Source organism: Leucopleurus acutus (assembly GCF_964270905.1).
Source record: "Leucopleurus acutus genome assembly, chromosome: 6".
Classification (NCBI taxonomy): domain Eukaryota; kingdom Metazoa; phylum Chordata; class Mammalia; order Artiodactyla; family Delphinidae; genus Leucopleurus; species Leucopleurus acutus.
This window is the reverse complement of record NC_139149.1, coordinates 16,690,883-16,718,219: the sequence shown is the minus strand read 5'-3', so window position 1 is coordinate 16,718,219 and position 27,337 is coordinate 16,690,883. Positions and strand designations below refer to the sequence as shown.

At 33.6% G+C, this 27,337-nt stretch overlaps 1 protein-coding gene across 5 annotated transcripts in view; it reads left to right on the top strand.

Moving 5' to 3' along the window:
* DPP10 (dipeptidyl peptidase like 10) overlaps positions 1-27,337 on the top strand; it is a gene marked incomplete at both ends in the record, with an annotated part of 1,304,794 nt that overhangs the window by 1,136,703 nt on the left and 140,754 nt on the right. For all 5 annotated transcript variants that reach the window (XM_082841087.1, XM_082841086.1, XM_082841085.1 and 2 more), the window contains 2 exons: positions 9,516-9,568; positions 9,669-9,750. In XM_082841087.1, the coding sequence (XP_082697213.1) occupies positions 9,516-9,568; positions 9,669-9,750 (135 nt within the window). The remainder of the gene's footprint in view (positions 1-9,515; positions 9,569-9,668; positions 9,751-27,337) is intronic.

Here is a 27,337-nt window from a genome sequence, read left to right as displayed (position 1 = left end):
GATTCATTTTGAGTTTATTTTTGTGTATGGTGTTAAAGAATGTTGTAATTTCATTCTTTTACATGTAGCTGTCCAGTTTTCCCACCACCATTTATTGAAGAGACTGTCTTTTCTCCATTGTATATTCTTGCCTCTTTTGTCATAGATTAAATGACCATTGGTGCATGGGTTTATTTCTGGGCTTTCTATCCTATAACTTCCCATCCTTTAAAAGAAAATCATTGATTTTTCTTGAAGATGTTTCCATCACTAGGAAACAGGCAAAGTTATGTCACTTACTCAAGTTTGCACAGTAAATGTTGAGCCAAACAAACAATTCACACAGACACTTTAGCACCCAACCCGCAGTCTTCACTATTTCACTACTCTGCATGCTTATGATGATAGAAGACATTAAATGAAAACATTAACAAGTAAATTATGTTCATGACCAATAAAAACATCTTTTAAGAAATGGACTCAAGAGTTTTTTGAAAGTAATAAACAATAAAATTTTATTTGACAGTAATTAATCCTCCTCTTGGTTTAACTAGAATTTAATCAAAAGACTAAACCTGCACTTAAATAGGCAGTATTTAGAGTGTATATATGTCATAAAAAAGATGAAATGAGCTAACCTTCTCGGATGTTAAAATGTATTTTAAAGTTGTATTATAGTGATTCTAGTCAGAAAAAAGGTCAAAGTTATATAAGGAATTAAGGAGGTACATTAAATAAAAGGATAAATTACAAATCAATTATATTGGAGAACTGCCTGGTTATTTGGGGAAGAAAAAAACAAAACTGAATTTATACTTCACCCCTTAAACAAAAAATAATTTTAGGTGGATTGAGGAGATCATAGACTTGAGAAGTACTAGAAAGAATATTGTTTAAAGTTTAAAATGTTGAGTTAGTGAAGCTTCTCTTGGCACCCTTCTATGGTCTGAAATAGTATATAGCTTTTAGAAATAATCACATAAAGATTTAAAATTTCCCTGTAGAGAACACACACAGGGAAAGAGAAAAGGCAAACTTTAGTTGGGTAAAATATTTATTGCATTCATGAAAATACATTTGCATTTTGTAATATAAAAAGAGCTTTTAGATATCAACAAGGAAAAGATGAACAATGCCATAGAAAAGACATTGATAGATAAGTAACAAATGAAGAAGTACAGAGCACTAAGAGCTTATGACAAAATATTCAGGCTTAATCATAATTAGACTGCAAGTCTATATAATGATGTTTGTTTTCGTTTTTGCCACTCAAACAATCCAAATCAGCACAATGGGTAATGTTATTTTATTGTGGCATTAAAGAAAACATAAGATACTTGTGTAGCACATAGCACTATGAATTGTTTCTAATCTTTCTAGAAAATGATTTGGTAGTATGAAGCAAAATGTAAAATGTGCATATCTTCGGATCTACAAGTTTTACTTCTGGGAATGTATCCTAAGGATATGTGTAAATATGCAATGAAAATAATCTCAGTATTTTGCATATGTGAAAAATCTCAACCTAAATAGCTATTAATATGTAAATAATTACATAAATTATCATATATTCTTGAAAATTATATTTTTATAATTTTTGAAAAGAAAATTTGAAAATTTGAAAAAAGAAATTTGAAAATTTGAAAAGAATATTTTCTCTAATATTTTAAAATTATTCAACACAAATGAGTCTTAATTATTTATGGGGGATAGTGTTGCAAAAAGTAACTAATAAATACCATTAATTTTGTGGTTGTTTTCCTTTCTTGCTTAATAGTAAGACTTTTATTAAAGAAATTTTAAAATTTCAATTACAATAGATTTGAGTTTTCCTGGTTTTGGTTTGAGTTTTGGCTTAGCCTCCTGTGATAACTAAATAATTTCCTTATGGTTTGTCTTATAATCTTTATTAGGAAACAGTTGGATATATCTTGCTTTCTCCATTTTCCTGATGAATAAAGTAAAATTTTTAAGTAACCTGCTCAAGAAAACAGAAGCTGGGACTTGATCCCATTGAAATAAAGAAAGAACCTTTTCATCAAAGTTGCTGGGGAATGAAATGACTACTTTCCTGAGTTACATGCTTGGTTCCATCAACAAGGGCCTGCAAATGCCTTCAAATATTGTTGAATCAATAATTTTAATCCTTGTCTTTCAAGTTACAGTACTCAGTAGAAGCAGTTTGAGATTTCTGTCTCTCACACTCTACTATTGTAATAATATATTTCTTCATTGACATGCTATAGAGAAATTTACTGTATGGGTAGTTAGATGATGTTTAAATTTATTTCAGTGCAGATTGAAAACCTACTTGCACTACTGTCAGCAGTTAACCCTTAAGTGCTATTCAGGTTATCAAACCAGATATTTTTAATATTGGGACATAAGAAATAGTTTAATGCCAGTTGGTGTGAAAGTAGCTTATTTGCATTAATTAATACAGAATGGTATGTGAAAATATTTTATTACAAAGGATGGCACTGTCAATGAGGTTGGTATTTTAGTCAGCAGTATATTATGGTGCAAATTGCATGTTAAATATGAATAATTAAAAAACTGACGCTAGGGAGCTTCTTTGGAATGAAATTTTGTATTATAGACAACATCTCACGAACTAAATGCTGAGAGCAATTCTAGGAGATTTTTCCATAATGATCAGTTAGTGTATTTAACAGGAAATAGATCAGAAAATGATTTATTCCTCTCACTCAAAGATCTCTTGTATAATACAGTATATTCTTCTCATGCTGACTGCTTTTACTTTGCAAGTCATTGGGTTATATCCTGGACACGATAATCCTATACAAAATTGAAAAATGATACCCAGGTAATTTTTGTCATCTGCTTTTAAGACTTGAGTCATTAGCCATCCATTTTCTTAAATAAAATAAATGTTTTAAATGAAACCATGTTTACCTTATATAATTTCTTATTAGGTTGTTCACTTTCATAGTATGCCAACAGTATCGTATTTCAGCTCAGAGTGAATACACTATGAATACTAAAAACAAAGAAAACAATATCCTATCTTTTCCAAATGGGAAGCCTGCTAGACTCAAATAAAGTAAGAAAAAGTCAAAATCTTACTATATATCCTGTGTGATGATGGCATCATGATGCGTATAGGTTAACAGAATGACTCAATTGGGTTTGTGGCAGATAGTCTGTCTTTTAATTAGCAAATTTATTTTTATTTGTTTTATATAGATTTTGCCAAATTTAGAGCTGAATTAAACGTCTAAACTTTATCTTCTCTAGCATCATTTATATTTAGTCTCACCATCTTGAGTATTTTACTATGTCTGCCACTTACCATAATGGTGATACAGTGAAAGAATCTTACATGGTTCTTCCATGTGGTAACACATTAAAACGATGCTTGCATGTTTGGAATGTGTAAGATCTTGGTTCCAATCATGATTTTACCAATTGTGTATCCTGCATAGTACTTTTTTTTTTTTTTTTTTGTAGACAGGGTCATTTATTTAACTTCTTAAAGAAGAAAACATATAAAACATTTTTATCCACTTTCAAATTGAGGATCAAGGGGAATGACATCAGTGAAAATGTCAGAGTAGGGAACTCTGGGGTGTGTCCATCCCCAGAAACACTGACGTAGATGGTAAAACCTGTCAGTAATGATCTTATCAACATAATGTAAGTTTTTTAAATTAATTTTTATTGGAGTATAGTTGATTTACAATGTTGTGTCAGTTTCTGCTGTACAGCAAAGTGAATCAGTTATACATATACATATATCCACTCTTTTTTAGATTCTTTTCCCATATAGGTCAGTACAGAATATTGAGTAGAGTTCCCTGTGCTATACAGTAGATTCTTATTAGTTATCTATATTATATATATAGTAGTGTGTATATGTCAATCTTAAAGATTAAAGAAAGTAGACTAAAATATTGACAAATATTACTTATACCTTAAATTCCCTCCCATATTTATTTTCCCTTTCTACCAATACCTGTTGTTCACAATGTTCACAAAACCTTTTTTAATACAATGTCTTAAAAGGATTTTTGTAGAGCTGCATCTTGTAATTTTGTGAACCATATTTACTACATTAGAGTATCCTACCTGATGGTCTAGTTTTTCACTGCATAATAAAGATAAAAATGTCCAACAACAGAACCACTACTTACTCATCGTGAAAGGTATTCCATTATCCTAGAACAAACTTGGCATCATTATACCACTTACTTCCAAGAGAAACAAACACCCTTTTGCCTACATTGTCTTTTCTCTCACTGCCACTTTTTCATAAATACTATTTATTCAGAGACCTGCTTCCTCATAGTTTAGTTTTCCTAACTGTTTGAGTCAATGGCAAATCCATAATCCTATTTTAAATATCCTCAAGCCATGAAAAAGTATGCTATTTATTCCAATTCGGCAGTTTAACTGCAGAGCAGAAAAGTTCGGCACCCAGAGATTTAAGCGTTTAAATTAAATTAAAGCGTTTAAGCGTTTTAAGCGTAAATTACTAAGGCACCCTGTTCTTTTTTCTTGTAAGTGTAACTTTCCTTGACATGAATCCCCATAGATGTCTTAGGCAATAAATGATATTCCAAGAAAATGTGAAAAAGCTAAAGGAGAAGGGGATTTACATTTTTAATTTGATATATTAGATCATCTTTCAATGAAATCTCTTAACTGTGATAATCACAATTAATTCATGCCTACTCGTGTCCATAAATCTTTGGGTGGTACCTTTAAAGGTCTTTCAGAAATAAATCTTTTGCAAAGCTGGAGTCATGCTTCCTGTCCCAGCTCCCTGAGAGAGAGAGTACGGAGAGATTAAGTCATAATATGTGTTGTAATCAGACAGACGTAGGCTCAAATTGTGGCTCTGTCTCCTGCTTAAACTTTCAGTGCTTCCAGAGCCTATCCCATGAATTATGAATTACAGTTTCTACTTCCTGAGGTCGATTTAAACGTAAATGATATATGTTGAGCACTCAGCGGAGTCCATTATATAGTAAATACTCAATTCAATAATTATATTAGTTCCTTCAATGCCAAAGTCAACTGTTATCTTCCCTATGATTGCAGGCTTGAAACAGATTACTAATTGCTTCTTGGAAAGCTTATGATTTATAATCTGCAAGTTCTAATTTAACCAAGACCTGCAACTGGAACCCTTTATACTAATATAATATTTCCTAACTTTGTCACCCCAAATGGGTCAAGAGCTCTTTGGGGGCAGGGGTCATGTTTATTACAGTCTTTGCATTTGGCAAGGTACTTAACTTATAAGCTTGCATATAATTAGTATTCAACACATGTTTATAAACTGACAGATAGACAACATATAGGAGTAAATAAAAATTATCAATTGATACTCTTTTGTATTTTACTCTATTTTAAAAATGAGTTTTATCCCCATAATAATTTTTTTTTGGAATGGTACCTAGTGTAGTGCCTGTGTCAAAAAGATTACTTAACAGACATTTGATAACTGAATAGATGTAGCTAGTTTTCATTTGCAGAACATGAACACCACCACTATGGTGTTCTATATGTTTCTATATGTTTCTTGTGTTTAAGTTCTGGCAGGCCTTCCTTCAATATGCCTGTTTTGTTTTTTTTTTTCTTTCTTCCAGTAACATCTCATGCTATGTCTGTGTTACGTGTACAGGTAGTCTTCGTTTTTTAAAGATTCTGGAATTGCAAACATACCTATTTTCTAAATTGTATTTGTAACTGCAAGATCCATACTTGCTGCATGTTCTCAGTCATTCACAAACATGTTCAGAACAGCAGAACATCTGCGTTGCCTGATGCACACTTTCCCAGCTGAGATCAAAAAAGGTGATGCAAGGTCTTCTTGTTCTAGCTTTCATACTGTAAATTAGTGTCCTTTTCATGGTCTTTTAGTGCTATTTTTTCAAAAATGTTTGTGCTTTTTGTTGGTGATTTTGCTGTTTAAAGTACTCCCAAGCACAGTGCTGAAGTGCTGTCCAGTGTTATTAGGTGCAGGAAGGCTGTGATGTGCTTTACAGAGAAAGTACATGTGTTAGGTAAGCTTCATTCAGGCATGAGTTACAATACTGTTGACCATGAGCTCAGTGCTAATGAATCAACAATATTTAGTGTTAGATACAGTGTCTTCACATAAAAAAACATGTGAAAAGATGGTATGTATTGATTGGTCGATGAAAATGTAACCAGAGACCCGCAGGAACCTAACCCTATATTTCTCCCAGGAGCAATCATTCAGTATTTGCTAATTCAGTGTTTACGATGACTTATAGAGCAAAGCTATAGCAAACAATGATAATTAGTTATACCACTCATGGTGATTAATATTTAGTAATCAGCCTCTTATAGGGTCCTAAAGTAAGGTAGAGGTGGTGGGGATCAGATTGGTTTGCAGGATCTTATGATGCCTTCTGTACATCCCAATACATTTTGGCATCATGAGACTGAATGTCATCTCAAGTCCAGCTTCCAGGAGTAAGCACTGATCACGTTTTTATATAGTATATCTCAATTTTGCCCCACACCCACTACCTTTGCTATAACTATTCACGCTCTGTAACAAGCAGTGGAACATCATTTGCAGAGATGGGATGAATATGTAATTTTTGACTGTGAAATGTCTTTGTCCCCAAGGATCTCATCAAATGTTCAGTTCAGCGCTCACTATGCAACAGCCAATCATTATAGGAAAAAGACTGTTTCTAACATCAGGGACTCCAATTTTATCCTCTCATCGTAAAACAAGACCTACCTAGCCAATGTAGAAGAGGAACATAGGATAAAAGGAAATGAGGAGTGTTAAAAAAGAATAGAAATGTTATTCAAGGAAGGAAAGAGAGAGATGCAGATTAACACAGATTGAATTTAGCCCAATGTGCTTCAATACAAATGTTCAGTAAAGCTAAGTCTAATTCTACTTGAAAACTCCCCCTTTCAAAATCTCTGCAACACTATGCAAACAAACATAAAGAAATGTCTACCTCTAACCCTGTTGAAAATCTCTCCTATCTTACACTCTTTACATTCTGTGGTGGACATATAATGCAGTTTTAATTATGGAAAACTACAAAGTATTTGAGATCTTCTGGGAGTACACACACTCACACACACACACACACACACACCAAGGGACAGTGGATTTAGTGGAAAGAGTTCTAAGCTAAGAAAAAAGGGCTAGGTTCTAATTACCTGTAAATGGCAAGCTGCTGGCTTTGTAGGGAACCTATAGTTGAGACTAAATCTCTGCAACTTGTTTGCTGTGTGTTTGCAAGTTAGGCAGGATTAACTTTTTTTTAATTATAGTTGACGTGCAATATTATGTTAGTTTCGGGTATACAACATAGTGATTTAATATTTGTATAGTTTATGCACATACAATATTATTAACTATATTCCCTGTGCTATACATTACGTCCCTGTGACTTATTTTATAACTGGTAGTTTGTACCTCTTAATCCCTTTCACCTGTTTTTTTCATCTCTGACCCTCCTCCCTCTGGCAACCACTAGTTTGTTCTCTGTATCTGTGAGGTTAAATTCTTTATTGTGATCTTCCATCTCAGCATACCAGCTGAGAGAAACAAATGCTGTATTAGGCTAAGAACTACAAAGCAGAAAGTGGATTTATATATCCCTCTCTCAAAATCCCATCATTGGGAGACGATCTAAGTTCTTTGGATTCATACATTGAGAAGAGCCAGCAACCTCTATAATTCTATATTATATAAATATGATAGAGACCAACATTCAATGGTTATATCCATCCAGTTTTGTCTCAGTGGTTATTTTGGCTTGCTTTGACTAAAACAGTAGTGCACAGGAACTCTCAAGATGGATGTGAGCCTAGAATTCAGGTACAGTGTGTTAGGTGATTAACAGATGGGATGAATTGTTTCTTTTTACCCATAACATCATTGACACATTTGTCTGCTTTGAAGACCAAGTGCTCACTTGGCAGTTTGCTTTGGCAGCAGAACTTTCTGAGTTGGAAAAAAATGTTTATAGAGGTGGTCACATTTCTCACCTCTTTGTCAGCTATAGTAGTAAATTCAAAATTTAAAATTTGTAGTCAAATATGGAATTTTATAGAACACAATATGAAAGCCAAAATAGACACCAAGAAAAGTTATTTTCACTTCTATGACTCTATAGTGAAGGCAATCTCAGATTTAATAGTTATTCCAAAAGAAATGGAGGAATAAAGCTTCATTGTAAAACACAATATTATAACAAATGGGGAGTTTCAATTGACAGTATTATATTTGTGCAACGTACATCCACTACAGGAATAAAAGAAACTTTTATACTTGTATGCTGAAAAATGGAAGTATCAACATAAGTTCTGTAAATCTTGTAAATAATAACAATATAGCTAGATGGAAAAAATTTTCTTCACTAGATCCACATAGCTTAGAGAAAAAGAATTTCATTGAAATGTCACATACTTATCATCTCTTTCCCTAACCCGTCTTTTGCAATTTTCCTCATTCCTCTGTATTCTACTATTCCACCATCTTTAATTAGTAAGAACCAAAATATAGGGATATCTTTGCGTCATCCACTGTGTTCCTTAATGTCACCCCATCATGGATGCTGTGATCCTTGGGAAGATGCCCTTTAAAAAGAAACAAGGCTCTTTATAAGATGGCACTAAAGTCTCTTGAAGATACATACTTGAAACCAACTATTTAACATATAAATTTCAACTATTTCTATGAAGTGATTGGGGTGTTACCCCATTTTGTCTCCACAAACACTTTAAGCTGCAAGAGTTTTTCCCCATCAGAATCATTACTCAACAAATATTGATTGCATGTTGCATGCAAACATGACACCATATAAGGTAATGTGGAGGATGCAAAGGTAATACGCACCTGGACCTGACAAAATTTTAGTGGGAAAAAGAAACAAGTACTTAAAATATTTATCTAAGTTACGTTACAGGGTGAGAATTGTCCTAAGAGTTGAAAGTAAACTGTGAGACGGATTTCTATTGAAGGCTATGCAGAGGCTATAATGGAAGGAGGGGAAATTTTCACCTGAGTGAGGGTAGGGTGTCCTAAAAAAAAGAAAAAAAGAGAGAGAGAGAGAGAGATGCTCAGGTTACTCAGGATATACAGAAGGAATTTGTTTAAGGTAATTGAAGTATAGACTAGGTGAAAAGAAGTAGTGGATGTTAAGGGTGGGAAAACTTGTAGGACCCAAAATACCAAAACCCTTGAATATCATTGAAGTGGTTTGAACTTTATTTTATAGGCAGTGAGGAATCACTGAATATTTTAAACAAGTTAGCAAAATATTCAGAATCATACTAAATATAGAGTGTGGATTGAATAAGGAATGAGATTGATGGTAGAAAGGATTAGGAGGTTATTACAGTAAGGTTCAGAAAGGGTAATAAACTCCAGAACTAGAATATTTCACATTTTGAATTCTCTCTAAAACCAATTTTAGATTTCCTGGATTTTATCAAAAACATATATACCCATTAAGATGGAGCCTTTATTCCAAACTAGGGCCTATAATGCTTCTTTTTTTTTTCAGATTTTTCATTATTCGTATACTGCTTCATATGTGATTTACAATATACACACTAGGTAAGTTCTTTGATTTTCTGGTTTCCATGAGCAACTGTCCAACTAAATTGTTAATGTAGGTGTTAATTTGTTCATGTAAAAATATTTACCTTTTTTCAAGGGAAGTTTGGGAGTTAAATCCTCCAGAAGTAGAGGACTCCATCTTGCAGTACGCGGCCTGGGGCGTCCAAGGGCAGCAGCTGGTAAGCACAGGCATTGGTATGCACTGAGTACTGTCAGCCAGGGCCCTATGGAAAATGCTTACAGAAGCCACTCATAAAAATTGTCCTATTATACTGGATGATTTTAATTTACCTTAATATCTTTTATCTAGTATTTTAATTTAAGAATATATCAAATAGTACCAGTATAATGTTATCAACTAATTAAAAAGAAAAAAGTTTATAATGTGTGATTAAACTGCTAGTTAATAATAAAACCCAGAAGAGATCCAAGAATACTAAGGCCTAGTTCTGTAAAATTTCTGTTACATAATGTTTTATTTATTCTTAAAGCACTGTTCATGGCAAAAATGTAAGATGGAAGTCTACACTTGACGATGTTCTCTTAAGACTTTTTTCTCATATATTTTGGAATTATCACAAACTCAAAAAGAGAGTGATTGATGTATAAAAGCAGTTTGAGCTTCACAATATTCTTGAGTCTCATGGGTGCCTGGATATAGACTTTAAGGGAAAATTGCTCAGGAAGTGGTATTGCTTGCTTGTATGGCTTGAGCATGCTCAAAAGTACTACACATGGCCAAACTGATTTCTAAATTGTTTGTGTGTTTATATGCTTACTAGCAACAATGTGAGAATCCCCTTTGTTCCATATCCTCACGACCACCTAGTTTTTCCAGACTATTATTTGTTAATAATGACATTATTGCTTCTTCCATTCCAATTTTTCTGCTTTCTAATTTATTAAATTCTTCTTGCACTAGCTACCCTATGAATGTGCCTAGTTATGGTGAGGTAGTTTCTTTTTTTGTGGGAAGATTTTTTAAAATGTATTCTATTATGATTGTAACAGTAAGGTTTAGATTTATTTTTGAATAAGTTTTGGTAATTTATGCATTTCTAAAAGTCCATTTCACCTAAATTTTCAAATTTTTAGCATAATATTTTTATAACTTCTTAGTGTTCTTTTAATCTTAGCATGTGTTGCTATATTTTTTCTTGTTTCCTAATATTATTTATAAGTATTTTATTTTCATGATCAACTTTGGTTGATATTTATAAATTTCACATTTGTCTTCTCAAAAAGCCAAATTTTAAATTTATTTGATCCTTTCTAGTATAATGTTACTGTCCTCTTTTTCTGTTCCAATAAAACATGGAAGACTATAGAATTTTCTTTAAATGGTGCTTAATCTTCATCCAACAATTTGATAGTAATACTTTTAATATTATTTAGTTAGAATATTTTAAAAAATTTATTGCATATTCTTATTTCAGGTGTGTTATTTTGATGTTTGTTTTTAAATTTACAAAAATGTGAAATTGGTTTTGAAGCTAATTTGTAAAGTTCAAAAACAGATCTTTGTAACAGTCACTTAGAAAATGATGACCTAATGGCTTAATGTAAACTTTTATAAATGTTTTCCCTGCGATAGGTACAGTGTTTTATATGTGCCTATTGGGTCTATCTTAATACATAATTATGTTTTACATAATACATAGATTAAAGTTAAATAAGTTAAAGTACATAAGACTTTAACTCCTTAGTAGTGATGGTGGATATATGGTCTTTTTCTTTAGTGTTCTGTAGGTTTTACATTATATAATTTGAACTATGCTTTTAAGAATGAGGGGGGTTAAATGTATTTTAAATACGTCTTTTAGTAAATTGAAATTCTTCATATTCTTATCAATATGTTCATCTTACTTGCCTTTAATAATTCTGATCAACCAACCCTAACCCTAACCTTTAACAGAAGTTAGAATCCTCTAGTTTTGTTTGTTTGCTTGTATTTACTTAGAATTGCTGCTTCAGTAACAGCTGAGTGGGTTGAGGTATGTTTTTTAATTTCCCATGACCATCATTTCATTACGATAATTTAGGAAATATAAATATTTTCCTTAAAAAAGTGCATATTATTAGTTTTATTCCATTTTATAAATCTAAGAAATACTTTCTTAAGCTAACTGGCGAAACAGGTATTTCACATCACAGTAAGGCTGTGGAATAATGTACTATAACTAAACAATGCATCTTTTCATTAAAAAGCTTCTGGACCCTGAAATATTCTGGACGTGAATATACCTGAGATAGAGTCTCAGCCAGTGGTTGGTTATGTGACTTTGGCCAAATCATTTTTCCTCTCAGCACCTCATTTTCATCAGTAGTAAAATGAAAGCATTTGACTGTGCTTTTTGACCTCCTTCATATTACATTCTATATAATTCTAAATATTATATTCTATATTTCACTGGGATTATTTAAACCTTAAAGGTTTACCAATAACATTGAGAGAAACATTTGCAAAGTTGCCAGACATTAGACCTGAAGCTTCTTGAACATCTTTATGGTTACATTTTATAAAGAAATCCTGTATAACACAGTGTATTCACTGCCTTATCCACACTAAATGGTTGAATAATTGATTAAATTATTATGAAGAAAACAAGCCAGTAATTTAAAATGAAAAAATGTTGCAATGGTTCAAATACCATAGATTATAGACAGTATATTTGCATTTATCCTGTGTCTATTTTAGACATTTAAAACAATGTGTTTAATATACCTATGTAGGGCTGTCTCTAGATCCATTCCATTATGATATTCCTGAAGAGTGGCAGCAGAAGCTGCCTAAGATATGCTAGATATGAAGATGCAGGTCTGATTCAGAGAAGTCAAGGATCAGTGTATTGATGGACAGTAGTGAGTGGGCACCAGGAAGTGGGCAGGCGCTGTAGTCCTACTGCTTCACTCTGCGGCTGTCAACAAGAGAGCTGGTCCATTAGGCCAGAGGGAAATTCTAAACACACAAAATGTTAGAACACAGAAACCCAAAATAACTTCATGTTCGTGTCACTGGAGAGTCCTTAGGAAAAATGGATAAAACTTTGATTAGTTTTAAATGATTCTTTTTCTCCAAGCCTGAGAGCAACCTACACCTGTGCCAAAATAAGTTTTATACCCTAAAGGAAGTAGTATTAGTTGTATACATTTTCTTTAATGATTCCTATTTGTTATTGATTCCTTATTCTTTAATATATTTGAGAAAATCATAAGAATACTAAAAATTTACAAAAATCATAGATCCTCTCATGGGGGTCATTTTGCAGGTGATTGAATCCTCATCCATTACTTACTAGCTGTTGATTTTGAGACAATTACTTAATCTCTACATGCCTTAGTTTTCTTATCTTTAAAATGGTGACAATAACAGTGCTTTACTAATAATGCTATTCTGGTATTTAATGTATAAATACAAAGCATTTTGAAAAGTATCTAGCATGTAGTATTTTAGAGGTGTTAATTTTTACTGTTTTAAAAAAGATTAAAAACAATGTGTCACTTGAATTTTAACTTCTTCAGGAATTTTGGTGTTACTGGTTTTTTTGAGAAATAAGCCTAAGTTCTTTGTCATGGCATTTTCCAAAGTCATTTGGGAAAATTTGGGGATAAGTTCTATTCTTGTTGAGGTTATTTTTTGTGCAAGTAAACATAAATTCAATATAATTAAAGGGTGTATCTCTGCAAATGGCTAACGGTCCATTTCATGTGAATATGACAGGCTTTGTCACTATTTGAAGCCATCAGCAAAAGTCAGCGATATGATTATACCAGAGATGAGCCACTGCAATACTTTAGTTTTGCATTAAATTAATCAGAGTCCTGTAGTGTTTATAAACTAAGAACAATTGATTTTTTCATCCTTAATTCTCACTCCCTAATTTTATTTGCTGTAAAATAAATCCTTGGCTATAGAGAAGAAAGGTAAGAGATTGGGCATAATTTATAGATAAAGAGGGTCTGAGTTAGAATTCAAAGGATGGAGAATTTTTTAGTAACACTAGGTGTAGGGGAAAACAGTTTGGTTGTGGCCAACTTTGTGGGAAAAAAACCTGACACAATACAGCATGTATTATTTAGAGAAGGCAGTGAGTAGACCACTTCAGCTGTAGCAAATGTTTTATAAAAAGAAATGGTGGATACTGAAGCAGGAAGAATTATGTTAGTCATTCAGTTGAAAAGAATTCTGGTTTAAGAGGGCGTAGCCTTTTTCTTTCCAAAATAACTTCATCTTATAAAAGTTAAAATCACTCATTGTAGAACATTTGAAAAGTCATATAATTATATGAATTCATGTAAAGTCATATATAAAAGTTAAATACACCTTATCTATAATTTTACCGTAAGAATTGAAAGCTTCTAAAAGTCAGATGAGGTCTGAGCATAAGAAGGAAAAAAACATTTCACTGATTAAAATACACTCTCTAGAATCAGAAAAAACTCAATTCAAGCTCAGATTCTGTTTTTTGTTTTGTAACTTATGGAAGGTTGAAAGCTTTAAGCTTAAACTTGTTCATTTTAAAAATGAAAGAAAATCATAACTACTCCCAGTTTTGCTTGAGGTTTGAATGAGATAGGTAATGTGCACAAGTGAAGATTTTCCAGTAAACAGTATCAATAGTGTATATAGCTATATATGTATATGTGTATTCAGAGAGAGAGAGATTGAGAACCTGCCTCAAACAATTACGGGCGCAGTCTGGCAGGCTGGAAACTCTGATAAGATTGAATATCACAGTCTTGAGCTGCAGTCCTGAGGCCTTCAACTCATTGGATAAAGACCAACCACATGATTCCTTACTTAAAATGAACTGATTGTAAATGTTAATCATATCTGCAAACTGCTTTCACAGCCAGACTAGTATTTGACCAAACAGTAAGGCACCATAACTCAGCCAGATTTACACATAAAATAAGCCATCACAGCATAGTAAGCACTCAATAAATGACAGCTATTAATTTGATTCCCACTTGTCCTTTCATGTAATAACATGATTAATTCAGAATTTCATCATCTTTCCCCTAAAAATTTTTGCAGCTTATTTTCTAACGTCCCTTCTTCAATTGCTAGCCATTCTAATTCACACCTGCAGAGATATGGTTAGCAGTGCAGATCCTTAGCAACTCCCACAAGGTTATGAAATGTCACTGAGATGACACACAATGTCATTGATGTGACACACAAGATGTGACTAAGTTGTCACATCATCTGACTCCTGACAGTTCATCACAGAACAAAGCACAGATGTTTTTCTACCAGGACCAAACTCTGTAATTTCCAGAGGGTGACACAGGGCTGCTCTGTGCTCCGAGTGATTCCCCTTTCTATACCCGTTGTTTTCTTTTCGTCAGAACTCTTTGTCAAATACTTTCCCTCCTCTTCTCTGGTAATTTTTCCAGCATTTCTACATCTAAGTGAATTGCTTACTTCTCAAGATTCTAATATTGTTCTATTTTATTTCAAATTTTTACAGTATTTTATATCATTTATTTACATTGCTGTCTTCCACCACTAAACTGTAGTCTTTTCCAGAAAAGACAGAAGAAAGAATATGCTAAATGTCCCTCTCTTCTCTCTCTCTTTCTCTCTCTCTCCTTTTATCTCTCTCTCTCTCCCTGCCTCTGTCTTCCCCTCATCTTCCTCCCCCTTCCTTCTTCATAAAGTTCATCTTAGCACAAGGCAAAATGTAGATTTAATAAGAAATTAATGAAAGGCTAACAGTTGTTTCCATGGATAATGGGATGCCAAAGAAGGTTTTGAAGATGGCATAATATGAAAAGAAATCATTCCTGAAAAGACAGGTCTGGCAGGAAATTTTAAAATAGAGGGTAGGTAACTGAGTCCAAAGGCAGAGAGCTAGGTTTAGAGGCCATTAGTATAATCTAGAACTGATTTGATAGATAACAATATATTTAAGAGATGAACACATCAAGTTTTAAACTGAGATCTAAAATTTTCAGTCCAACAATAAAAATTGTCTTATAAATACTTATTCAAGTAAATTAAATTATGCATATATGTATGTTTTTACATATTTTTGCAAATAATCTCATTTTAGACTCTTAATTTATTCAAACCACTTTATTGAGTACAAATAAAAGATTGAGGGCTTCCCTGGTGGCGCAGTGGTTGAGAGTCCGCCTGCCGATGCAGGGGACACGGGTTCGTGCCCCGGTCTGGGAAGATCCCACATGCCGCGGAGCGGCTGGGCCCGTGAGCCATGGCCTCTGAGCCTGCGCGTCGGGAGCCTGTGCTCCGCAACGGGAGAGGCCACAACAGTGAGAGGCCCGCGTACCGCAAAAAAACCACAAAAAAACAAAAGATTGACACATACAAAAGGCTGTACTTTGCATTGAATACATACAAAAGACTATAAAACTTGAGATGAAAATAAGTATACACCCATGAAACCATCAGCACCTTCAATGGCATAAACACATCCATCACCTCCAAAAGATGTTTACTGCCCTCTTTAATTTTTTGTGTGATTAGAACACTTAACATAAGGTAGACTCCTTCTTTAATATTGCTAGTACTTTTTCAGTCTATTCAGGATAAAATAAAATCACCATACCCATTCTTCCGATGGCATAAAGCTTTAAAAATATCCAGTGTGTTAACTTAATTTATCACAATTTAGGTGTTCAGAGAAATCACTTTTCTACATTCATTATCTATATTTTTGAAGAACGTAATGTTTAGGTAATTCTCCAAATACAATTTATCAAACTTTCCTATCACCTACATTTTTACTTACTAGAGATTTACCTTAAAATTGTATTAAAATCTTAAGTGATTAGTAATGGTTCATTGCCTCTAGGAGAGTTTCAATTTCTTTGGTGTAACTGCTTAAGTTTTCATTAAGATTTAATGAAATTTTAATTAATTAATTTCATTAATTAATGTAAACATTTTGAACAATTTTATTGACTTTTCCAGGGTGACTTTAACCCTTCTTCTTTTAAAGGCAGATGTTTAAGGTAGCATTTTTCAAACATGTTGCTGAAATCTCACGTCCCCTACTAAAAATCAATATGATTTTGCTTCATATGCCATTGTGTTTTTCTCCAGTATAAAAGTAATCATTTTAATTGTCATTAAGATGTATTCAAGAAATACATGATAAGCATTTGCAAATATAAGATATACATGTGCATACTCATACACACACTACACACACACATAGTCATATGCACACACATTCACTCCCTGCTGCTGATGTCATGTACATTTGGAACGAAAGTCTGGGGTTTAGAGTCCTAGCATACCAACATACCAGAGGTGACATAGAAGTAAATAAAGAAAAGCAGCCATTGAGAGTCAAGGTCTATTTCAAGTCAGTTCTTCACTGTGGTGTGTGTGGTGTGGTAATCATTCCTAGGTAGTACATTGGTGCAGGAAAACTGCCAGAAAATTTATACCATAACATCCTCAAGTGTTTGTCATGATGACCTTTTCTCTTATAAATGAATTTGCACCTTTTTTTAAAACTCCACTTATTTTCATAGTGGTGATAAATGAAAAACAAGGTAACTTTTTCATTTTACCCAGGACAAAATCTAATGATTATATTTTTAGTTCCAGGAAATAATAAAAGCAATCCTTCTTATTATATTCTAGTATTAGACACACCTAAGGTCTAATGGGTCTCACTTCAAGTTTGGAATCAGGAAAATCAATATCAAGAAGCTAATATGTTTTCTATAATCAATATTTTGACTGGGGATAACTGATGAACCATAATAGGATAACTATGTTTGGATTTAACAAAAATACCTTTAAACTATCTCAACTATTTTGACTGATACATTTGCATTGTATTCAGGTGTATATTTACATTAGTATATCATGTAGGCAAATGTGACAGGAAATACATTCTCATATAAGTAAAATATGGTAACAGTATAAGTGTACATGTGTAAAGAAAAAATATGCAATTACAGTGTACAATTTAAAAGAAAATTAATTTGCCTTGCTGTGCAATATAAATCTTAGTGTCTTGTAATTATTTAAACAGCATATTTATGACTTTTCTACAAAATTCAGATTTCCAAAAGAAATGGAAAATGAAATTACTATCCTTTATAAGCACACATTTCAGATTATTTCCCTCCAATTAAGTGTTGCTTATTTCAATGTAAGGAGAAAACTGAGCAACTTGCATACTGTTAGCTATACTCGTATTGCTTTTAAAGGCTTTGCACAGGCCTTATCAGAAGTCACTTGATAAGTATGTGTTGACTTGACTTTGATGATTGCCTTGGACTGTAAACAAACTCTCTGAAGGCAGGAGCTCAAATTCTGTAATTCTGATAGCATGTATAACTGTATATTGAACTATGGAGTTAGCAGGCATGGGTTTTCCATGGAAAATAATAAAAGAGAAGCTGCTTAGAGAAGATGTTGTAACCTGTGCCAGCATATGCAAATGGAAGATACTTAGATGCTGACAGATGCGAGGCCAGCCCTGACCTACATTTAGATCTAGAGAGTGATTAGAAATATTGCCAAGCTTTTATCTAGTAATAATAATAATAATATTAATAATTAAAAAGCAAGAAAAGAAAATCAATTCACTGTATGCTAGTTGAGAATGCCTTTTTCCTGTGCTATGTTTGTATTGTTTTATTCGACATTTAGAAAAATCAAATGGAAACCAATACTGTCATATAAAGTACCAGTTTTAATGATGGAATGTCAGAAATGTACTTCTCTCTTCTGGGGGGAGGTGGTAGTCTTTATCCTGATTTAAAGTGCTTCATTTGGTTTAATCCAGCATGAAATATAAAATTTCATAGAATCTAACTAGGTCTTATGAACTTGTTACTTATTACGGGTATAAAAGGCACAATGTCTATTCCAGGAATTCACAGAAAATAGACTTAAAGGTGAGAATACTCACCTTTGGGAACACCTACAACATGGACCTCATCTTGCAGGGGGAATCCTCTCTGACGTAATGGAGCGGTTTCCTAGAGGAAGTAACCAGCAAGTTGAGTTTTGGAGTTATATACTGGTGCAAGATTTGGACCTTTATTTTAAAGGCGTCCCTCTGACTATAAGGAAGCTCTCAATATGAAAAGAAATAGAGTAGACTTCTATGCAATCACATGCTTTAATTCTTTTATTTATACTTTTAATAACAGGAAACTATAACTTACTATTATTTCCAAATGTGAAAAGATAATAAAGCAAACTAGAAATATAAAATGTGTTAGCAGACTTGTACTAGAAAGAATAACCATAAAAACTCACTGTAATAAAACTCCCTATATTTCCCTTAACTTATATTTAAGCAATTTTGAGTTATTTAGTAATAATGAGGTAAATGCAACAGCCATATCTTTTCCCCTATTTGTTTGTTTTCCAACATAAATAGCAATTTCTGCAGCACTTCTTGTCTCATGCTTCTCCTAACATTGAATTAAATAATATATTGTGGAGTAAGAGCCAGAGAGATTCTAAGATTGCACATTTTTAAACTATAAATCTGGATCATACATAATCCAATGTACTGAATACTTTGGACAGTTCCTGCTAAGCAAACCATTTGAATGGAGTAACAACATAGATGATGATCAGTGAAGGTTTCTAAATATTAGACTCTTTCTGTTTCATTGCAGCTAAGCTTTTGCATATCTATTATTCTTACTTTTAACCATACAGGGTTATCCTACAGTGCTGTCAAGTCATAGTTCTTCAACGGTCTAAATAAAAACTTTAAAAATAAGATTATAGTAGTGTTTTATTGTAAGATGTGACCCATGCTACACAACCCCTGAGGTATAAAGATTCCAATTAGGAAAAGTTCAGTATTCTAGTGATTTACTGTTCTTTAGTAAACGGCATGAAGAGAACTCTCTGAGAGAAACTGTGCTCTGCATTAATTTCAAGATTCCTCATGTCAGAAATAACTCCAGGCATCCTTTACATGGTGTGGTAGAGGAGCTCTCCCCTTGCTTTCCTTCTTAAGAACAACAAAGAAACTGAACATGTGAAAAGAAACTCTATATTTTATGATACTTTGAATCGACCACAGCCTAAACTATAGTCTCTGAGAAACATGAAGTAATAATTCTCCAGAGCCAGGAAAAGATTGAAAGCAGATATATACTTTAGTAGATTTCAGAAACTCAGAGAAATAGACAAATTGAAAATTTTAGCTGGTAATTTCAATACTTGTCTTCCGGTTAAAGATAGAACAACTATACAGAAAATCAGTGAGGATATAAAAGATTTGATCGACACAGTCAATCAACATGACATAATTGACATTTACAGAACACTATACCCAAAAATTACAGAATACAGGGCATTTTTAAGTGCTCACACTGGGTCATAAAACAAACCTCAATAAGTATAGAAGAATGGGAATAAAACAGAATATGTTCTTGGACCACAAAGGTATTAAATTAGAAATCAAAAATAAACATAAACTATACACACACATTCTTATTGGGCTACGAATATATCCAATAAGAAATATAGTACTATATATCTAGCAATTCTAAATATAGAATTTATCCTGTGGATATATTGCACATAGATCCAAACACATAAAAAGAAAATTCACTTGAATGTTATTTACAATTTAAAAAGCAGAATAAAAGAAACAACTTAAGTCATCATTATGAGACTAATAAAATATATTAGGGTGCATAAAATAATAAAATTAAAAAGCCATTAAAATTAGTATGATTCTTCTACATGTGCAGATATGCAATGCCATCCACTAATAAACGTGAATATAATTAATCAGTATGCTTTCTTTGTAAGTCATTGTAAATTTTTGAGACTTTGGTTCCTTTGGGTCTTATTTCTAAAACCACGGTGTATTATCTTGGTAGCTCATCCAGTTTTAATCATATGGTTAATAAAACATGTATTAAACAATTCAGTTAGCATGAATTCAGTTCTGGTAGCATTTATTACTCCCAAATGTGATGACCTTCAAGAATTTAGTTAGTAAAATGTAGAAAACATTTTCTATAAAAAAAAAAAATAGCCACTTGAGTTTTTAAAGAATAAGAAGTTTGTCCTTAGAATCTGCTTTGTTAGTCACTAGAGAATTCTGTTGGAGTGAAATTAAAGAACGGCTGAGACATTTAAAATCTAGAAGCAGAAGATGATAAATCAAGAAATACTTTGGACAAAACTACAATAGTTATAGCACAATAACATGCAGATAAGCCTAGTCGAATGCATACATTTTTTTTTTTTTTTTTAATGAGGGAAATAGTGGGTTTGTTTCTTTGGAATCATGATTTTGGCCCACGGGCCCAGCCGCTCCGTGGCATGTGGGATCCTCCCAGACCGGGTCATGAACCCATGTCCCCTGCATCGGCAGGCGGACTCTCAAACACTGCACCACCAGGGAAGCCCTAAAAATAAAGAGATTTTACAGAAGAAAAAAGTTATTTGAAAAGACTTTGAAGGAAGATCTGATTTATTTGCTCTGGATGTTTGGCTTGTTGTATCAGAGAATCTAAAAGGTGAAGAAAAACAAAATAAGGGATCTGCTGGGACAGAGAAGTGTTGGCTTGGTTGGCCTAGAATGTTATGGTGACTAAATATTTGGTGGATTGTAAACACTGTTTTTAAGAAAAATATGAAAATTTTGCTCTAAATCAATCAATTAATTCGAGTCAATCCTTGATGTTTAATTTCTCAAGATGAGTTTTATTATTGCTACTGAAGTTTGCTGACAAAAAGTTTACCCATATCTTGGAGAAGTGTTAATGCAATTTGAAAGCTGTAAAAATAATAGATCTTTAAGGATACAAATAATGATACAGTTACCAGTTAATTTTTATTTAAGGTAATAAGACTTATTTTAAATTGCATTTTTCAAAGTTTTAGAATATTTGGCCTGTAAGATGTTCTGATTTTTTTTTTAAATTGTGGTCAACTGTATTTAGGAAACGTTATATAATATCGTGGATTTCAGTGTTTCAAAATGAAATTAGCAAACTTTGAAGGATCCTGAATTGAAAGAAAGAGAGGGAGGGAGGGAGGGAGAAGGGAAGGAAAAGAGAGAGAGAGAGGAAGGAAGGAAGGGAAGGAAGGAAGGAAGGAAGGAAGGAAGGAAGGAAGGAAGGAGGGAAGGGAGGAAGGAAGAAACTAATACTGTTTAATTCAATATTTCTTAGTTGTTTACCCCAAATCAAGGGTCAGCAAACTTTCTGTAAAGGGCCAGATAGTAAATATTTTTGGTTTTGCAGGACAAGAGGCAAAATCAAGAGTATTATGTAAGTTTTAATGTAACAAAGGCAGAAAAACACGTTGCCAGAAAATTCTATTGAGGTAATTCAAAGTAAAATAACAATTAAGTGTAATGTTTTATAATACATATCTACCAATAAGAAGAATGAGATTCTTTTTTGTGGGATAACTTTTCACCTAATTAGGATTCCATGTAAGTGTTCCCTCTCATCAAATTAATTACACATGTTGGTCTGCAAAAACCATTCTTAGTTCATGGGCCAGGCTAGATTTTGCTCATGCACCATAATTTACTGAACCCTTCCATAGACCATGAAACTTTTTTTTTCATATAATGCCTATCAGAACTAGTATTTTTATAACTAGTGTTTTAGAATATTACTTTTCTGCATTGAGAGCCAGAGAATGGTAAAGCTGATTGACATGAGCCTCATATGAAAAGGATTTTTTTATAATGGGGTGGAAGAATTATGTTCTAAAGGAACAAAAGGGAGCAATGAGCATCTTGAGGTATGAGATAGTAAGCAGGGGTCACTAGAGAGGGTGCCTGGGTAATGATGTCCTCAAGGGAGAACAGGGTTCAGATATGGCAAAGAGGGAGAAGGAACCCTTAGAGAAGTAACAAAATAGAGGGAAATAGGTTGGTTTTGGAGTGCCAGTTTTCAAATATAGAGTAAAAGGGCATGGAAGGTTGAGTGGGTAAAGGGCCAGGGAGTATTGAGTGTTATTATAGGGATGATGACATAGTGGAAGATAAGTTGTTAGTGACAGTAGTTAAAATCTGGAGATGTCTGATACAAACAGGAATAAATGACATGAGAGATTTCACTGATAAAGTCTGTGTGAGGAAAGTGATCACTAAGCCTGGGGCAAGGAGACTTAATTGCTGCAATGATGGGATCCATGCAAAGCTTGATGGTCTTCTTTGCTTGAACCCTGTGATGAAGGATTCTGGACAGCAGACTTACAGCCTATGCAGCCTAAATGATTTGGAGGAAGTAAATTCTGGGTGTATTTCCTCAGTTCTCATTCTCCTCCTCCTCTTTTTCATCTTCCTTCTCCTTCTTACTACTTTTAAATTCCCAGAAAAGTCTTTTATTCAGGGACATTGTTTTGGAAGTTTGTCAAGCCGTCATTTTTTTCACCTTGTCTTATTCCATCCTCCATTTATAAACCCAAGAATGTATATGCACTGGTGATATTCCCCCTCCCCCTGCCCAGAATCATACTGTTCATTTGCTTCTCAGTCATATTATATCTCTTCAAGTGTTATGATACCAAGTTATCAGTGGAGGATGAATTTGGACTTTCCTATTAAAGCATCTTGCTATCTGTCTAAACATTGATTTTCTATCTCTATTAGTCTTGGTTTTGTCTATTCTAACATTAAAGTATTATATGCATCGAACTTGGAAATACATCCACCTCCCACCAAAGGCTAATGTGAAAGAAGTCCATTTTAAGAGAGGGAATATTATTTGTCTACTGTATTAATACCTGTAGAATCAGGAGACCCATATAGGAAAGGTGTTTGGAGGTTCAGTTTGAGATATCCTATACCTTAGTTGTTAATAATACAATATCATTGAGATAGTTGAGATTTCATTTCACTTCCTGCTTCTCCAAGAATAGAGGGTAATTATTTAAATTTACTCAAAATGAAATGAAAGATTCTATGATCATGATTAAAAATTTTTCAAGACACTTTATCCATCTTTGTACCTCCACAAATGGACCAGTATTATTCTAGTCAGTTTTTAAATAGAACTGCTTTTCAGAATGACTAGTAAATGGATAATTGTTAAGAAAGATCTCATTCTTATCTCCTTATGTTTCCCTCTCTTCTCTCCAGCTCTCCAACAAATCTTTCATATCTATAGTCTGGCTTCATTCACCCTCTAACACACATCTCTTTGCCTTGTCATTTCTCCCCCTGTTCCTTCTGCTTTTTTCTATATAGTGTGTTTTCAACATCTGATCATTTAAACCCACCTTTTCTCATGCCATTTCCTCTACTTGAATTTTGTTTTACCTTTCTCTGCCTAGGAAAATCCACCTGAACTTGTAAGTTCAGCCAAAATGTCATGCCTCATCTGAAACCTTTTCTGACCCTCCTATTCCTCAATCAGATTCAAGCTGTCTTGTGTCTTTATTCACATTCTAATAATGCTTTGTGCATCAATATGTCAGACAAATACCATGTAGTTTGTTAATTCTTTTTTTTCTTATCATTCTTATTTTAAACTGTGAATTCATCAAGTACAGGGACTAAGACTCAGTCAACATTGTCTCATAGACATGGTGCGTAGTAGGAGTATAGTGAAATTGCAAATGAATAAGTGACCTGTATAACCATCGTTCCTCCATGTGTGCCCCCATACGTGTAGCTTGCCATCTTCTTTCATCTTTAAACTTTCTTCATTAAGAAACAAAACTATTTCAAGTAGTAAATATATATAATTATATGTGTCTTTAAATAATATGAAATGTCTGACATTAGCATTTTTAAAAAGTGGTATCTCACAAGGAAGTCTTATTTTCTGTTCAAGGTAGACTTTTTCTGTTTTGTGTGTCAGTGTCTCCGCAAGAAAGAAGAAAATAAAACAAACACAGACAAAAACTGTACTATGTGGGCCTCCCTGGTGGCGCAGTGGTTGAGGGTCCTCCTGCCAATGCAGGGGACACGGGTTCGTGTCCCGGTTTGGGAAGATCCCACATGCCGCGGAGCGGCTGGGCCCGTGAACCATGGCCGCTGAGCCTGCGCGTCCGGGGCCTGTGCTCCGCAGCGGGAGAGGCCACAACAGTGAGAGGCCTGCATACCACAAAAAAAAAAAAAAAAAAAAAAAAAAAAACTGTACTATGTGATGGCAAGTGGATGAGATTTACTAGGGCAGAGATTGCCTTGTAGATGGATTAGTACATAAATCCTAACCAGTACAATTTGCTTAGAATTTTAGTGTAAAGAATTTAGCCTTTACTCTTTATGGAATGCTGAAAGTTTAATTGGACAATGTCGCAGTCAAAGCACTGACAGAAAGGGTCTGTTTTGTCATTTTATTGTATGGATGCAAGTGAGGAGAACTGAAGAGAGGGAAGCAGTGAATAAACTATTGCAAACACCAAACATGAATTAGTAAAAATCAAAAATGACTCTTTCAAACATCCTCTTACATTCTTTCATCAACAAAATAAAAAGTTATTAGGGTATATTGTGTTACAGTTACACATACATCAGAGATAGGGTTTAATTATACCCCATTGTAGCAGACAGATAACGAAGCACAAGGAATAATCATTTCTGTAGACTCTCACATGGGGAAAAAGAAGAAGGAGACAACAAGGAAGTATTTCAAGTGCTTTTTGTCCTGCATTTCAAGTTATGCTTGAATTTAAATGACTCTCATCCTCAGTTGATCATTAGCTCAATTAAATTTAACTTTATAAGAACATTAACTAGAATAAACAAATTAATTATGGACATAAGACATTTCATTACTAAGTTGGATTTTTATGATTATTTTACTCATATCCAGTATTTGGGGAGGATACAGTAAAAAATGTTTGGATATTCTTGTATTGAAAAAAACGGCCTGTATTTTTCATTTGTGCCCAGGGACGCCTTGAAATTGCCTGAAGTGGAATAAAGAGTCCAGAGCTGTGGGTAAAATGTGCATGGGAGATAGCCAAGGCTGGTTCCACCTACTGCATTTTTCAATTTGTTTTCTTATCAACATGCCCATAAACTGGAAAGCATTAGGCACAGACACATTGATAAGCATATGAGAATTATGCTTCCAATCTCCCTCAATCCTCAGTCATGGAATCTCTTTTTTAAATTTTGGAGTCTCCATTTGAAATACAAGGAGTTACAATACAAATGTAAAATCAAATTGTTGTAGCATCAGAGAATAAAGTGCATATGCACCATGCTTTTTGCTAATCCTGGGATGGATGAAAGCTGGAAAGAAACAGGGGTTAATTTAGCTTGTTCCCAACATAAGTGACAGTGAAGGGCTTTCTTACCCATGAGGCTTTGAAGGTTAAGCTGCCGCATGTCACCTGGTAATTAGGATTCCTGGAAGTAAGTGAGAGACATGGATTCACGTTCATTTCAACCGAAAATGAATTCATTAAATAGATTTCTGAAAGCTCTCAGAACCAATGAGAAAGTTGGAATTCCAGGACTGGAAAATGAACAGGAGCCAGGAGGGGTCAGGCATTGTTGAACATAGGATTTGTTCAGGAAAATTTGATTACAATGCCACAGGAATCTGTGATTAGGATACTGCAACTGGCAGCTACGTCAGTCTCACAAAGAGCACTGCCAGGATTAGATCCCATGTCTCTTTGATAGAAATCCCATTTTCTACACTTTTGCTTTTATTCTTGTTTCCCATTTCAAGTTCTACTGCTATGACACATATTGGGCAGTAACATGTCCCGCTAAATTAATGTCATCATACATTGGTTTTGTTTTTCTTTACTGGCCATATCTACATTAATTTGTGTGTGCTTGTATTGGAATGCAGCATTAGATTGTAAGATCTCGTCCTTATATCCCCAAAACTTAGCACAGCATCTAGCATGTAAACAGTCCAGATACCTATTTGGTAAATGATAAAGGACTAGAAAAAAGGGTAATAAGACAAGAGATGGAGTGGTGAAGGAACAATGAAAAAGAAGAAAGTGGAGTAGAGGAAGAAATGGGTACACAATGACTAGACAATACCATCCTCTAGCATTCTGACACATATAAATCATCACATTAAAGGTTTTTTTAAAATAATATAATAATGTTGATTGTCTTCAGTGTGTCGCAGTTTATTTCTTGGGGCTCATAAGTATTTTAAATTAATTTTTCAATTATCAAAATGATCAATTTATCATACAGTCTTCTCTTACCCTCAATGAGGTTTAGGGAATGACACAGCCAAGAGATAGTCTGTTGTTACATTTCATTGATCGGAGTTGGTTTTCAATTATCTGTTTGCTTGCTTTTATCTGGTATCCATTTTTCTCCTAAAAAAAAAAAAAATGGATAAAAGGGTCTTTGGAATTGGGGAGTGACTTACATAATTATGAATTTAAGGCAAAAGGATATATTTCACTTCTTTGAGAATGCATAATGTTCTATAAAGGTTTTACGAAATAAGAACTCTTTGAAAGGGTTTCCTGATATGAATAATTGCAAATGTCAAGGGATGAGAGTTCTCTGATAGTGATTCTATCTCTAGAATGTCAGGTACTAGTGCAAAGGTGACATGAATGATTTGAGTGAGTTATTCTATCCCAGAGATGGTTCTGCAGAGAAATGAAAGCAGTACTCTATAACCCACAGGCAGATTTATTCAAAGCTAAAATGTCAGAGGTAATCAAACTATGTAACTTGTGCTCATAGCTTTACTTTGCATTACATAAATGGGCTCTCAGAATTTATTACACACTGACAAAGAAACAAAATTTTTATAAAGTTGAATGATATACTGTGGCTTTCAGTAAAATATTGATCATCTTTAAGGTAGCATTTTCAATGAATTATGATT